This window comes from Gossypium hirsutum, chromosome A05 (assembly GCF_007990345.1).
Source record: "Gossypium hirsutum isolate 1008001.06 chromosome A05, Gossypium_hirsutum_v2.1, whole genome shotgun sequence".
Lineage (NCBI taxonomy): Eukaryota > Viridiplantae > Streptophyta > Magnoliopsida > Malvales > Malvaceae > Gossypium > Gossypium hirsutum.
In genome coordinates, this window is record NC_053428.1 from 27,620,022 (window position 1) to 27,637,155 (window position 17,134).

The 17,134-nt window shown below is 29.8% G+C and overlaps 1 protein-coding gene across 2 annotated transcripts; it reads left to right on the top strand.

Annotated features, from left to right (window-relative positions):
* The first annotated feature begins 4,927 nt into the window (after positions 1-4,927).
* Positions 4,928-12,734, top strand: LOC107960898 (beta-galactosidase 6). Of its 2 annotated transcripts, none has more exons than XM_041112106.1 (18): positions 4,928-5,399; positions 6,914-7,009; positions 7,081-7,193; positions 7,284-7,350; positions 7,469-7,561; positions 7,660-7,803; positions 7,892-7,986; positions 8,115-8,220; positions 8,340-8,424; positions 8,783-8,901; positions 9,178-9,342; positions 9,731-9,912; positions 10,617-10,708; positions 10,883-10,992; positions 11,070-11,174; positions 11,775-11,879; positions 12,039-12,184; positions 12,460-12,734. In XM_041112106.1, coding segments are annotated over exons 1-18 (2,004 nt in total). In that variant the 5' UTR covers positions 4,928-5,219; the 3' UTR covers positions 12,461-12,734. The 2 variants fall into 2 exon arrangements, with proteins under 2 accessions (XP_040968040.1, XP_040968039.1); XM_041112105.1 differs by having other exon boundaries at positions 4,929-5,399; positions 12,401-12,734.
* Positions 12,735-17,134: the final 4,400 nt, after the last annotated feature.

Genomic DNA, 17,134 nt, shown 5'->3' on the forward strand with positions numbered 1-17,134 from the left:
GCCCATGTGTCTACCTGTGTGGACGAAAATAGGCCGTTTTAAGCCACTTTTCTCACCTTTTCATCCATTTCCTGCACTTAAACACAATTACACACTAATAGAATCCAACCAATCAGTCATTTCAAGCCAAAGCATGTATATTTCATTCTCAAACACAAAACATCACATTCAACTTACTTTGCATACTTAATCGTTGCTACAATTACATTATCAAATCAACCCCTATACATGCCATATAAATTAAAAAGTTGTTTAACAAAATCTACCAGATTAAATCTGGATAGTGTGATCCTTGATGTAGATCCGATCTTCCGTTTGTATATAAATCAATCTACAAAACAAATAACATACACAAGTAAGCTTATAAAAGCTTAGTAAGCTCATAGGCATAAAAGATAAATCTTACTGAACATGGTACACAAACATATATCTTTTAAGTTAACTAATTCATCCTGTAAATCACAAATTCATTAATAAGCTTTTGAATAATTTCCATGTTGCTATTCACAATTTAACTCATTTGGGCCCATTTCTCATTCACTTCCATTGACAAATTAGGGAACAATAATGGAATTGAGTGTTTTATAATCACATTGCCATAGTAAAACCATGGACTTGCACATAGTCACATATCACACACCGAAGCCATAGCCCTGCCATGGTCTTACACGGATCACATATAATACCGAGGCCATATCCCAGATATGGTTTTATACAGAATCACATTATCACATCACACCGACACCATAGCCCAACTATGGTCTTATTCGGGAACACGTATCACATTGCACCGATGCCATAGCCCAGCTATGGTCTTACACGGGTGCACATATCACATCTTTTTTGTCAATTCATCATGGTCATAAAATGAGAGCACTCAAAACCATTGTTCCAACTAATTTGTACTTTTAGTTAAACATTATTTAGTAATTAATACAATTTGATAATATTCGTTTACAATAAGATACCTTAGCAATCATAAGATTTTCATAATAAAATATTAAACTTTTCCATATGAACTTACCTGGGCTAATTTGCAAAAGTTGTAAAAATTCAGGGACTATTCTTGCAATTTCTCCTTTCTACTATTCACTTCGTTTTCCTGATCTATAATTATAAAATCATTCCTTCATTAGAATATATTTCAATTATATTGTACTTCACAATTTATGCCATTTAATTTTCTAAATTACACTATTACCCCAAACTTTTTAGTTTTTACAATTTAGTCCCTGCTCAAATTATTCATCAATTGAGCTAATTCTTCTCAAATAACACTTTATCAAGACATTATAAACTACTTCAAATCCTTTAACACTCAAAATTACATCACAAAACCCTAATTTCAACAACTTACACAATTATATCCTAAAAATTGATTTCTATAAAAATCTCGTCATAAAATCATCATATAATAAAATTAAAACCTAAATTTCATGATAAATCATCATAAAATTTCATCACTTATTCATGGAAACTTTCAAAATTACCCATGAAATGAAAAACTAATGAATTAAACAAATGGACCTAGTTGTAAAAGTCTCAAAAACACAAAAATTACAAGAAATAATCAAGAATTGAGCTTACATGTAATAAAAATATGATAGACCAGCTTAAAATAATCCTTCAATGGTGTTTTTTCTGGAGAGGATGAAGAAAAATGAAGAAAACTCTAGATTTACCTAATAGATCATATTTTACAATTAAATTTTTACCCTATTTCCAATTTTGCCTCTTGTTCACACTCGATTTTTATTTTTCCTGCACACTCATCCTGTCAACCCATCTAATTTGGGTCTATTTACATTTTAACTCCTATTATAATCTCTTAAGCTATTTAATCATATTTTATAGTTTTGTACTTTATTCAATTTAGTCCTTTTTCTTCAATTAACTATCCAAATGGTAAATTTTCTTAACGAAACTTTAATACTAACTTATTAACACTCCATAAATATTTTTAGAAATATTTATGGGTCGGTTTATAAATTTGAGGTCTCGATACCTCGTTTTTATCTCATTTAATCTATAATTTTCCTTTAATTCATAATTTCACTAATTCAAAAATATATTTCTAAAACCATATTTAACTTTTACTTACTAATATCTAAACTCAAATGTTGGATTTAGTGATCTCAAATCACTATTCCGACACCACTGAAATTTGGGTCGTTACAACCCAAGCTTTTAAATTCAAAAAGGTAATATGTTTCCAAAGAACCCAAGAACCTAAGTTTTATCGTACTTTCTTCTTGGATTTCTCGTATGCAAATTGTTGCTAATATTGCTCATGAGTTTGTGAGTCATAAATGTGATGTTTATGCATTTGGGGTTGTGATTTTGGAGCTGTTGAGTGGAGAGGAAGCTTTGAAGTTCTTGGTTGATGAAGAAAGTGGAGGGTACCAAAGAATGAGTGTTATAGACACTACTAGGGAGGTGGCGGTCGATGGCAATGTCTGGGTGAGGAGTTGGATAGATAGGAGGTTGAAGGACTCTTTTCTAGTGCATATTATGTGGAAAAAAATAATGGTAACATTATATGTTATTAACTTAACTAACATGTCAGCAAATTGCTAGTGTTTTATTGGGTTTGGACTAAAATAAAATAAAATGATAAGTTAGGTGACAATTTTGTAACCTTTTAAAGTCGAGTGACCTAACAAGAAACTTTCTAATAGTCCGATGACCATTTATAGTTTACTCTTAATTTTATTTATTATTATTATAAGCATATAATTTAAATTAAATTCTAATATTGATTCTCAAAAAAAAATTGGAGGTTAATTTTAAGATAATTACATTAATTATCAAGATAGAGTTCTTCTAACTTTATTCAAACTCTAACTTTCATTGTCATTGCCTATTGAGGCTAAGCTCAATTGGTATAGTATTATTATTAGTGCAAGAGGATGTGGGTTTGAGCACTTTCATGCTCGTTTTATCTTCCTACTTAAGAGTTGGGGAGAGATTATGAGTAGTTCTAGACATTATATAAAAAAAAGTTTCATTTTCATTCAAATTAATTTTTGTTTTGCCAAATGAATATTGTATTTACTCATAAAAAAAGTTACAACATTCCAAAGCAATCAACAGAAAACAAAACAACAATTGAAACCTATTGAGCATATTCTCTTAACTCAGAGATCTCAATAACATAAACAACTAAGACTCAAGTGGAGCACGTAAGCCATCTTTGTCCAGAATAAAAACCAAATAAGATGGAGGATCGATAACCTATCCCTCAATGCACATCCTCTTTTTAAATTGTGTTGCCACCCATTCAAAAGCTCCATCAGTATTAATCTTTATCCATTCATTCTATAATTTTGTCCACGAAATTCTTTTTATTAGATTAGCAACTAATTGATCCCCTGAAGATCCCATCATTCCAAGAATCTCAACCAACTCCACCTTAATCCTACAAATAATTTTTTTTCCTTAATGATGAAGGGACTAGTCTAAATGCTTGTTTTATTATAAAATTGGAAAAGAATACTATGATAATATCTTATCCCAATTAAATATATTGAGTTTGAATAAAATTCACAAAGTTTGAAAATAATTGGAATTATTTTTTTAAATAGCATTTTTATTTTATTTTATTTTATTTTTTAAAATATGTTTAAGAAATAAAATATCAAAAAAGAGTTTTAATAATAAAACTAAAAAATTGAAATTAATAAACGCATGTATTCATATGCAACACGTCATGTTGAAAACTAGTAAAATTAAAAGTTACCACTATAAAATTGATTTATTGTTATTTAATATTTAAATATTTCATCCAATAAATAACTTAAAATTCACAAAAAAAACTTCAAACTTCATTATTATTTTCATTTTGAATTTAATTATAATTTGAAGTTTCATTATAATATTTTAATCATAAAAATAATTAATATATTTTAATTAGGATGACTCTTTTGACAGAAAGTCTTCAAAGTGCCGTTCATTAAGCTCAAATGCTCACATTTTTTTGCTAGGTGGTCATGGGCCACACACAATTCAATTTGACAAGACACTCCTTATTTTGATAAACCCATTGTCTCTGCAATCAGCCTTAAGCACTCAAATTCTCTATAAAGTAAGAAGACAAAACCTAATCGACTAGAAATAATATTGACTCATTAAGAGGTCCGCCGGCTCTTGTTAAACAATACTTCAAAAACTTCTCTGAAAAGAGTTAGTCTCCTCTTAACAATGAGGTTAAATTTTTTGAATAATATTATTTTACATTAATGACCTGAAATAAAAAATTTATTATTTAATAAATTAAAAATAGAATAAAAAATGAATTATATTTATAGTATTTTTTTTTCAATTCTTTTAAAGAATGGGAGTGGAAATGAGGTTGAGGATGTATGGTGAAGAAGAAGTTGAATCATGTGATATTCATTTGGCTCACAATGAAATTGCATGAGACAATATATATTTCATGTGCAGACGGACCAATCAATGTGTTTCTTTCTCTTTGCTTCGTCATCCTCGATGCATTAACCTTTTATAATGCCGTCTTCTGCACTGATCTCTTTCCCAGCTGGCCTTTTACCATTTTAATGATTTTGAGTTTGTAGGGATTTTTTTATAAATATTCCATTTGTTTTTTATGTATTTAAAAATATAGACTATTCATAATTAGATATTTTAATTAAAAAATCAAAAATTTTAATAATTCTATGTTACTTCAAGTAATAATTAAAGTTTATATTGACATGTAAATAGTATTACTTTCCCTCCTCATATCTTATTGTATAATTATACCCACATTCTCGAAATATTTTATAAATTCTTACCACCACTAATTTAAAATCCTTTCCAATTAAAATAATACACATCATTTTTTATTTAAAAATTTAACCAGATATATATAATATAAAAATAATAATAATATAATTAACATTATATATATTAGTGGTGGGTGCATTGGCTTTCTCAATATGATTGAATACATAATTACGAATTATATTTTCAGTCAAGTAAAAAAAGAAAAAATTAACCCCCTTCCCCCCTTCATTGACTTCCTTTTAAAGCTAGATAAATAAATAGTATATAATAACATGACATGTCTCTAATCCCAATGAAAATTTTATGATTTTCTTCAAGTGGTTTTTCTTTGATTATAAGGAGGTCCAACAGTGGAGATGAATGGTTGAGGGATTGCAGAGAGTGTGGGGTTCTGTGTGGAATTGAATGTTGAGAAATAGAAGGTAAGGGGAGCGATGGAGAAAGGGATGTTGGTGTTAGGGTTAGTAGCAGTGATGGTGGTAGGTGTAGTGGTGGTGGTGGAGAGTAGTGTTGAAGGAGAAGAAGTGAGTTACGATGGGAGATCCTTGATTATTAATGGACAACGAAAGCTTCTGTTTTCTGCTTCTATACATTATCCTCGAAGCACCCCTGAGGTTTGTTTCTTCTTTCATTTCCTTATTACCACCTCTTCCATCAATAATGCTTAAAAAGAAAAACCAAACATTTTCACTTCACTTCGCCCATTTACAGTTTTTCATTGATGGTATCAGATAGAACAAGTCACTCATTTTTCTTATTCAAATCATTCCACCGGATTGTTTCAATTTCATTGCAGTATAAATATCATATTCTGACTCCAACGCAAACTTCGTCTTAATGTCTTAACTTTTTGTTTTAATCAAGCAGAAAAAAAAAAGGACGAGTTGAAAAACTCAGTTAGGAAATCTCTTACAGCGAGTTATGTCACTGCATGATTTTCTTTCTGGTTTTTGGTGAAAACTGCATGATTTTCTTTCTTCGTCAATAAAGATGCAATTCATTGATTAAAGAGTAGGTACATAGACCAGTCATAGATTACAATTATTACTTTTAGATTGTATTTTGATCTTATATTTAAAAAAAAAGATAAATTAGTCTATATATGTTACATCAAAGAATAAATTGATTATTCTGTTAAAAATTAGTCTATATACGTCAGCATGAAATACATATAGCACGTGACACTATATGGTTATTCTTTTAGCAATATTAATTTTGAAGAGTAGAAATAGATTAATTTGTTAACAAAAAGAACTAATTTGCTCTTTAATCAAATATATAAGAATTAATTTATTTATTTTTAAATAAATAAGATAAAATATAATCTAACACTTAATACTGAAACTTCTATCAAAATTTTACTCAATTAGTACTAATATTATTGCTTATTTTTCTAACGCATGAACATAGTGATTGCCTCCTTAACCTATAAATAAAAAGATAATGCACTCCAGCGCACTCGAACCCATGTATTTTGTATTGACAATAATACTCATACTAATTGAGTTAAGACTTAATTAAAATGTAATTATATATATAATAAATATAAACATGATAGACAACAATCTTGTAAATATTTTGCATTAGACTCAAATCTAGTTTTCTTTTACAATTTGAAGTAATTTATTTTATGGGTAAAAGTGAAATTTTAACATTTTTGTTCTACTACTTATTTATTTATTTACCTCTGATTAAAAATTAATTTGTAATTTAAATGAGTATATATGACTCCAAATATGTTAATTAAAATTGACTTCATGTTAGATCAAAATTAATGGGGAAGAAGTGAAGTTGACTTTACTGAAGATTTCTTGTTGAAATTGCAAAGAAATGATAGAGAAATGTGATTATTTCTTAAGATCTAATACAGGGGACTGGAAGTATTGCTTCTAAGAGAACTCCTATGTTTGGAGTATTTGCTACGTTTATTTATTCATTCACCCAATAACCTTTGTGTTTTCCAATCTGAATTTCGAGAAATAGCATTGAGAAAGCGGCAAGTTGCCATTCTTTATATGGAAAAAGAAAATCAAAATTACACCACTAAATGTAGACTTCCCCGTTCATAATAAACAAAACAAAAATCAAATCTAAAATTATTAATTTAATGTTTTCATGTGAAGTGCAGATGTGGGGATCATTAATAGGCAAAGCTAAAGAGGGAGGGATCGATGTAATACAGACATACGTGTTTTGGAACCTTCATGAGCCTGAAAAAGGGCAGGTCAGCTCTTTTCATATGTTTTACTAAACCCACTTAAAGAGAGTCTTAAGATAATCCTTGGTAATTTGCAGTATGATTTCAGTGGAAGAGCTGACATCGTTAGATTCATTAAGGAAATCCAAGCACATGGCTTATACGCAAGTCTCAGGATTGGTCCCTTTATCGAGGCCGAATGGAATTACGGGTAAAACACATAAATAGATTATTAAAAACCTCAGCTTCCATCCATGCATGCCATATATTAAGGGATTCAATATTTATTTAATTATTGCAGGGGATTACCTTTCTGGTTGCATGACGTCCCAGGCATTGTTTACCGATGCGATAGTGAACCTTTTAAGGTATATATAATAATAACAATGGCCGAAAAGCTATGAGTATGTGTGTATATTATTTAATTATAGCTCATAAAGTTTCAGTGTTACTGGTTGATACGTGGTTGATGTGCATGAGGTACAGGTGCATATGCAGAATTTCACCACAAAAATAGTAAACATGATGAAATCAGAAAACTTATATGCTTCACAAGGTGGACCTATCATACTATCACAGGTAGAACCCAATATTTGAAATAACTTTTAAAAAATCTAAACCATATTCTAATCGGAACTGTTTGAAAGGTTTACTTATGTTAAAATAAAAATATGTAGATTGAGAATGAGTATGAAATGGTGGAACATGCATTCCATGAGAAAGGACCACCGTATGTGAGATGGGCTGCACAAATGGCGGTTGCACTTCAAACTGGGGTTCCCTGGATGATGTGCAAACAATATGACGCTCCTGATCCTGTGGTAATTATTTACTCCCCCTTACACCTTGGAGGCAGGCTTGCTATTAATTTCAGTCGACATGAGATACACTTAGCTTTTTCGTGTGTAGATCAACACTTGCAATGGGATGAAATGCGGGGTATCATTCCCGGGGCCAAATTCACCAAACAAACCATGGCTTTGGACTGAAAATTGGACAACTTGGTATGTGCATCAGGATTTGTCTTTGTTTTAGTCTAGAGAGAATGAATGTGAAAGGCAAACTTACTAGTTTTAACAAATGATATAAGCAATATTTAGGTTCTAATCCATATCATTGCTACCGTCGAAAGGTATAGAGCATACGGTAAAGAACCAGAGACAAGATCTGCCCAAGACATTGCTTTCCAAGTTGCTCTTTTTGTTGCAAGAAATGGGACATTCGTCAACTATTATATGGTATTCACATTTTATATAGATAAACAAATTCCGTTAGATAAATCTCATAATTACATGTTAATGCACATAATAAATAAATTCAGATTTTAAAACATTGTTTTTCTTGTTTCAATTGTTAGTATCACGGTGGAACAAATTTTGGGAGAACAACCTCAGCGTTCACAACGACAAGTTACTATGACGATGCCCCCCTCGACGAGTATGGTATGTCTTTCAGTTCTGATATATATACATGTACACAAACCATGCACTTCTTTGTTTACCTCCTTTTATGAACTAATTATTATCAATAAACCAGTTTAAAGTATCAATAAACCAGTTTAAAAGTACATATTCTATGTCTAGGTTCGTTTATAAATGAATGTATCATTATTGATTTAAATTTTAACGTTACTTGTTATAGTTTACCATCAATTTCTACTGTAACAATGATATAAAATATGACCGGACATGAAAAAATACAAATATATCAATATATGAATATATACAAAATGGAACATAAATATATGCCGAATACATGAATTTACTAGATGAATGTAACTGGGTCATTTGATTGTTGTAGGTTTCATTAGACTACCAAAATTGGGGCATTTGAAGCAACTGCACGAAGCAATCAAGTCATGTTCCAATCCTATACTATTTGGAACCCAATTTACACTCTCTCTTGGTCAACAACAAATGGTAACAATAGAAATCAACTTTTTCTTTTTCTTTTTTGTTGCAGTGAAACCCATCCATGGATCAAACTGAGTTGGATCATGGTCCAATTTTTTTTCCTAGACCCCCCTTTTTTATAGCCTAATTTAGTTTATGTTTTTTTAAAATAACAATTCGAATCAGAGCTATCAAATTGGAAAAACAGCTCAATCCCTGAGTTACGAATTCCATCTTTATTTTCTTGATCGTTGTCTTAAAATTAAAATTAAAACATGTTTGAATCTAATTGTTGTTATGTAGGGGTACATTTATAAACGAAATTCAGGAGAATGTGCTGCTTTTCTAGTCAACCAAGACGATACGAAATCCGTTACTGTGATATTTCACAATTCTTCGTATGAATTGGGTCCAAGTTCAGTTAGCATTTTGCCTGATTGCAAGAACGTAGTCTTCAACACTGCCAAGGCATGTCTCAAATTTTTCAACTTTTTTTATTCTTATTCTGATTTAAATTTGATGCAAATATATGTCTAATATAAATATGATTACTTTTTTTTTTTTAAATCTCTACACATGTTAGGCTCAGGTTTATATATCCATATTCATATTTAAATATTTTTTGTTATTCGAATTTAAATGTAATTAATGAACACAGATATCTATTATTAATATGAATATGTTAAATATTTTTTTTTACACTTCTTTATATATTTTGAATAGTTATATAAATATAAATTTGGATGTGAAGATGAAATACAGGTTTGTGACCATCAATAGTTTAATCTCACAATTTAATGAAGATGTTGAAGTAAAATAACTGATATTTCATTTGGGGGTGTTTTGGGTTAAACAGGTAAATGTTAAGAACAACACGAGATTGATAACAACAGGCAAGAAGTTCAACGAATCCGAAATGTGGCAAGAATTCAAAGACATTATTCCTACATTTGCAGACACATCAATGAGATCCAAAACATTGCTAGAGCATATGAATACAACCAAAGACATGTCGGATTATCTTTGGTACACTTTCAGGTATTCATTTTTGGTTGTTTTTTTTTTTTCCTTCATTTCTTTTAAATTGATTTTTCTATATTAGATATTCCATAAAATAAATAATTTTTTGATAAATTAATAATTGTTTTAATCAAATATTCCATTTTAAAAAGAAAATACTTTTTTGATGGAAAAATATTTGGTACACTGTTAGTGAGTTTTTAAACTTCACGAGCAAATGAAGAGGTTGACAAGTATCCTATAAAAGAAATTTTATTTTACGAACTCTTCCCATCACATTATCCATAGTCGTTTTTCAATTATTTAATGATATTTTAGCAATTTTTTTCTATGTTATTAACACATAATTTTGGTAAATTTTTTACCCCAAACTTTATATCCTGAATTCTAAACCTTGAACTTGAACCCTGAACTTCAAGGTTTGAGATTCAGGATTTATAGTTTAGGGTAAAAAATTTACTAAAATTATGTGTCAATGATATAGAAAATATTGCTAAAATGTCATAAAATAATTAAAAAATGATCATAAATGATGTTGGGACTTGAGAATGGTTCATAAAATAAATTTTCTTTATAGGTATACTAAATTACTAAAAATATTTTTAAAGTTTACTTATAAAATAAAAATACACTATGAATATACCAAATATTTTCTTTTAATTACTATTTTGCTATCTATATAACAACAAATATATTTTATATATAACGTGGTTTGATTTCAGCTATCAACATGAATCATCAAACAGTAAAGCAGTGCTTAGTGTGCGCTCGGCTGGCCATGTTTTGCATGCATTTGTCAATGGTGCTTTGATTGGTATGTCTAATTCTGCGATCAAATATATTTAAAGATTTTATTTCGATTTAATTTAATAGTAACATCTAATATATTTAGAATTTAAATTCCGACATCAAAATTTACTTCCTTGACCCTCAATTTTGATTTTTTTTTTATGGAGTTATAATTATTTTAATATTTTAATTTTGATAGGATCTGGCAATGGAAATCACGAGAAGGTAAACTTCAGGCTAGATAATACAATTACATTAAACAATGGCAGTAACAACATCTCCCTCTTAAGTGTTACGGTTGGTTTACCGGTACGATCCACTTTCTAATCTTTTGCATCTCAATTTTATATAAATTCATCATTAAATTTAAGTTTTGATTTGTGAAGGATTCAGGAGCCTTTTTAGAGAGAAAAGCGTTGGGGCTTCGAAGGGTAAGGATTCATGATATACAAAATTCAAAGGATTTGAGCAATCATCGATGGGGATATCAGGTAATCTTTTTATCTTTTCTAAGTATTTTAATTTTTTAATACTATTACTTGCTTCATTATGAGATGGATTTTCTCAATATCTATTATAATTCTTATCTATTTATACTATCATAAGTTAATTTGATATCGATTTCGTCAATAAAATTATTTAAAATTTATTTTTTTTAAATTAATAATGACTATTAAATATAATAGTATTTTTTTACTATAATTCGATTGTTAAATAATTATTTACTATAATTCTATTACTGTATTATATTTTTTATAATTGTCTATATAAATTTTATTAAATATATATTTAATATAATTTTATTTTAATAGTTTATATCTTTATAATTTTTAAAATATTAAATTAAATTTTTATCACTTTAGGGAGCTAAAATGTAATTTTATCATTATAAATTTAAAAATTTTAACTATAAAAAGACTTAATTGAAATTTTTTTCATTTTAAGGATTTGTGCTACCAACCCCTTCATAATATGTATAATTCATAATTCTGTGGATATTTTTGGTGAGTGTTGACTTTCATAATCAAATTATACGTGCTTCTTTATGTTTTTGCTATCTTGTCACGTCCTCATTTTGCATTTTTGTGTAGGTTGGACTATTAGGAGAAAAATTACAAATATATTTGGACCACTCCTCAAGCAACGTTCAATGGAGAAATTTTACTTCTTCCAACAATCCCCTTACATGGTACAAGGTATATATTACCATATGCTTGGGAATATTTTTTGGGGATTAACCACTTTTATATACTGAGGTTATTCAATTTATACAAATCCGGCCATTGATAATTGAGGTTTTAATAGAATATTTATGTTAACTATTGATGCATAGACTTAAAAATAATATTACACAGATTAGATTTGATGCACTAATCAAAAACGAGTCTTTTGGATTAAACCTCGGAAGCATGGGGAAAGGTGAAGTATGGATTAATGGGCAAAGCATAGGCAGATATTGGGCTTCATTTCTTACGTCTCAAGGATCACCCTATCAAACTTGGTATGCTCTATATTCTTCTCTATTATCGTGTATATATATATATATTCAAAATAAAAATAAATGAATATATATATATGAATAGACTAGCAATTTTTTATTATAATGACAAAAATATTATATTGTAAGGCATAAAAACTTGGATCAATCTCGAACAACTTTCTAAAAAAAATAGTAATTATATACTAATATAAGATGTAAATATGCGTTTAATCATAGGTACCATGTGCCAATGTCATTTCTTAAACCTAAAGACAACTTGCTTGTTATTCTTGAAGAGCAAAATGGGTCGCCTCTTGGAATTTCCTTGGACATCATATCAACCATTTGAGACATTTATGCTTTATTTTTTAGTTTGAGAAAATTAGAGAGTTAATTCTTCAATTATCGGGAAAAGAATTTGAGCTGAGGCTATTTTATTTCTAGCATCAAGATATTTTTTAAGTAATTTTATTTTCAATTTTACCTATGCTTATAAGTTACGGGGAATTACAATGGAATAATATATGTACTTTCTTCAATTTTATAAAACTAATAAAAGTTCAGTTATTAATTTCTTTTTCTATACTAATTGCATGCATACACCTCCTTTTGTACTTAGTTATTAATTTTTTATTAAATAAAAATATATCAGATAACATATTTATATTTAAAACTATATAGATGTAAGGTTGTTACATTAAAATGTTACAACAAGGAATGAAACAGTATATGTTAAAAGGCAAACACATAAACACCAAACATACTTATGTTGCATTTATAGTATTTACAAAAATCAACAATTCAAACTCAATTAAGATAAATTATTTTATGGACCTTTCTCGTCACATCATTCATGGTCATTTTTTAATTATTTAATAACATTCAACAATTTTTTTATATCATTAACACATAATTTTGGCATTTTTAACTCCGAACCCTGAACTCAAACGCAAAACTCGAGTCCGAACCCCAAACACTGAACCTCAAACCCAAAATCCTAAACCTTAAACTTAGGATTTTGGGTTCAAAGTTTAGAGTTTAAGTTTGAGGTTTAGAGTTTGGATTTAATGTTCGAGGGACATGGTTTAAGGTTTAGAGTAAAAAAAATTATCAAAATTATGTATTATTGACATGAAAAAATTTGTTGAATGTTATAAATAATTGAAAATGGACTATAAATAATGTGGTGGGAAGAGCCCACAAAATAATTTCTTCTCAACTCACGCATATTTATTCAATTAATAAATTTGCATTTGATTTAAATTTAGTGATGTAATATTTTTTTTATAATTACCTTATCAGATAATGTATATACTTAGGGATACATATTTTGATGTACAATTATTCAGTGACTATATCCTATAATGAAAATTTTTCCATTTAAGTTATTTATAATTTATTAAATTTTAAATTAGTAATATTAATAATTGTACTTTAACCTCTTAAAAATAATAAAATTTTGATATGATCCTTTAAAATTTATAAAAATAAAAATTATTAAAATTATATTTTTATAATCGTAAAAATATGTAATTTTATTCCAACCACTCAAAAAACAATTCCTAATTCCACCACTATTAGTATTGCTATTATGTATGGTTAATACTTACATACATTCGCGATTATATAAGTACAGAGTAATTTTGGTCTTTTAATATGTTTAATTTTATGTAATTATCTGATGATCGTGATTTTGAAAACATAAATATGTGAATAAATTTATTTTTTATTGTTTTTCAAAAATATGGAAAAATTTTAGTATTAGTGAAATTGATTAAGTTATTTTCAAATTTATTCAACTCGTCTTATAAATATCAAACACAAATGAATAAAAATTATGTGTAGCGACGTAAAAATTTTGTGGATTCGGGTCGCTAAATTGTGGCGATTTATTAGGAAATTGGAAATTGGAAATTTGGTTTTAAAATAAACCGGGAGTCGCCACCGATCCTTTTTCTAGGTGTGATTGGACACCTATTAGATTTTTCTTTAAAAACGAGGAAAATGCCGAGTTAAGGTCTACGTTAAAAGTCAGAGAAAAATTAGGGTTCGGGAGTCGGTTACGCGCGAGGAAGGTATTAGCACCCTCGCGACGCCCAAAATTGGTATCTCCTAAACACGTGTTGTCTTGACTTTTAAAAATACGAGTTCAATGTTAAAATTTAGTCGTGATCCAATTAAAAGAGGACGAGAGATTTTAGTTTATTCCGGTTTTTTGAGAAGGATATGCCGTTTTAACACGAGTCAATTGACATTCACCCAACATAGCGATGAACTCAATGACTTAATGTTAAATCGGTACATTTCCTTCTTTATTGAAATTAATTAGCAAAACAAGTATATGATTTTCGAAATAATGCAAAGTAAATTGATATGAAATAAAAATAAATAAATGATAGGGCTAGGCATATATTGAAACAAATAACCAATGTGACAATAATATTAAAATGATAAAGATCTATACGACATTTAGCGCAATACTAGAATTAAACACGAAATAGAAACAATGAATATATACATAAGATGGTATAAAATATGTACATGGAAATGTATAAGAACTATATATAACTAGTAATATTAAAAATATATATAACATATATAGAACATATACAATACGTACATACCTTAGAAATGATAATAATAATAAAACTATTTTGTACACTACACAAATACATACACACATATATATATAGATATATAAACAATAGTATTAAGAATATACAATATAATATTAGAAACATGTATATAATAGTGTAAAAGAAAAATATGACAAGTAAGATTAAAATATATATAATAATAATAATAATATAAAAAGTGGATAAAATATAATGATATAAAAATAAAATAAGAATAAAGTAATAGGTAATAATAAATACAATAACATTAAAAATGAGAAAAGGTAAGAAAAAGGACTAAAATTAAAATAAAATCGAAGTTATGGGGCCAATTTAAAATAAAAACAAAGAAAAGGGACTTAATTGTAACACACGTGCAACTTGGAGGGTCAAAAGCGCAATAAACCCAGGTATTAAAACGCTGCGCAGCGTGGGGGACCAGAATGAATTCGGGGCAAAACCATGGGGCCAAATTAAAAATAAAAAAACCTTGATCGTAAACTCCCAGAAAAGCAGAAGGGCTAAAAGTGCAATTAGCCCTTCCAAAGAAAAACACGCGGATCCTCCCTGGTGCGGGTAGGGTCGACCCGACCCTGGGCCTAAACGGTGCCGTTTTAAGGGTTAAGGGGGGAGGACCAAAACGGTGCGTTTTGGTCCCCTATATAAGACAAAAAAATTTTAAAAAATCATTTGGGCATAGCAGAAAAGAAAAAAAAAGAAAGAGAAGGGAGAAAAGAGAGAAGGGAGGAAGGAAAGGGGGGAAAAGGGAGCTCCAGCCATGGGGGCCGGTCACCGGACGGCCACCGGAGGCTCGCCGGCGCCGGCGCCGGCCACCACACGCGGTGGCCGGAAAAGGTAAAAAAATTTATTTTTTTATTTTTTATTTCTTGTATTTTTATATTATACTTTCATACATTTAACGTATTTAATGTATGTATTTGTGAGAAAATAAACAAAAATGAAAATAAATCTAGAACCACCTCTTGTTTTCGATTTGCAATCTTGGTGTTTTGTGCGCCGATTTGGTAGTTGTTTTTTTTTTTTGTGTTGATATCTATTTCGGACTGGTATTCTTGCTATATCTACTGACTTTTTTGAAATATATGTGTATTCAAAAGATCTAAAAATCAAGCCCCCTTTACAGAAAGCCAAATAGGCTTTTATAGCCTTTACAAAATTGTATTTAATGTTTATTGTCTTGTCTTCTTTCTGGTCCTGCAGGGAATGGGTGAAGGTGACAGAGGCATGGTGGTACAGAGGAGCAGGTGGCCGACATGGTGGCATGGAGAGCTGGGGTGCCAGGGTATGAGGCTGATGGCTGGTGTCAGAACAAGTGAAATTAGGGTTTCCTCTCTGCTGATTTGTTTTGGGTTGCTGGGCTAGGTTAATTTAGGGTATTGGGCTAGTAGTACTTGGGTTAGGCTAATTGGGCTGGTGGTATTTTGGGTTTGACGGGCTTTAGTGTGAATGGGTCATGTTGGGTTTGTGGGTTGTTTGGTTTAGGGCCCAAAATTGGCCTGTACAGCTGCCCCTCTTTGCTCATTTTCGTGTAACGAAAATAGAGCAAAGACAAAATGAAAGGCCAATTTTGTCCCGTCTTGTTGAGTCTTGACTTCATTGGTGCTCTTCTTATGCAATAGTCTTCTTCCAGTCCATCGTATCTTGTAGCTTGGTCCATTGCATCTTCTGATATATGCCTTGTAGCTTCAACCTATTTCAATGTAACTTCAAAGATATGAGATATGTAACTTTGATCTGCTTCCATGCTGCTTCAGAAAGATGAGGTCTACAGCTTTAATCTGCTCTTCTATCGCTTCTGTGAGATGAAATTTGCGATCTTCTCTTCTGTAACTCTAGCAAGGCAAGATTTGATATTCTCGATCAGCTCCACTGCAACTTCAGGGAGTCAAGACTTGCAACTTTGACCGGTTCCACTATAGCTTCAGGGAGACCAAGTCTGGTGTCTTTCATCAACTTCAATCTTTATTCTTACTCGGCATGTGATCTTGAGCCCAACTCATTTCTCGCAATATGAATTGACTCTTTAAAAACAGACATTAAAAACAAAAACTAAAGATATCTCAACATGTGAACTGTGGCTCAACTCACTTTTCGCAATATGAGTTGATTTTTTTGACAACAGAAATTGAAACTACCTCAGCGTGTCCTGAGGCTCAACTCATTTCTCGCAATATGAGTTGAATTTTGAAAAGCAGAAATTGAAAATACCTCAACGTGTCTTGAGGCTCAACTCATTTCTCGTAATATGAGTTGAATTTTGAAAACAGAAATTGAAATTACCTCAATGTGTCTTGAGGCTCAACTCATTTCTCGCAATATGAGTTGATTCTTTCAA

Coding starts and splice junctions, on each gene's coding strand:
- LOC107960898 (XM_041112105.1), top strand. CDS start 5,220: ATGGAGAAAGGGATGTTGGTGTTAGGGTTAGTAGCAGTGATGGTGGTA. Junction 8,902..9,177: donor CTCTTGGTCAACAACAAATG/GTAACAATAGAA, acceptor GTTGTTATGTAG/GGGTACATTTATAAACGAAA. Junction 11,175..11,774: donor ATCATCGATGGGGATATCAG/GTAATCTTTTTA, acceptor ATTTTTGTGTAG/GTTGGACTATTAGGAGAAAA.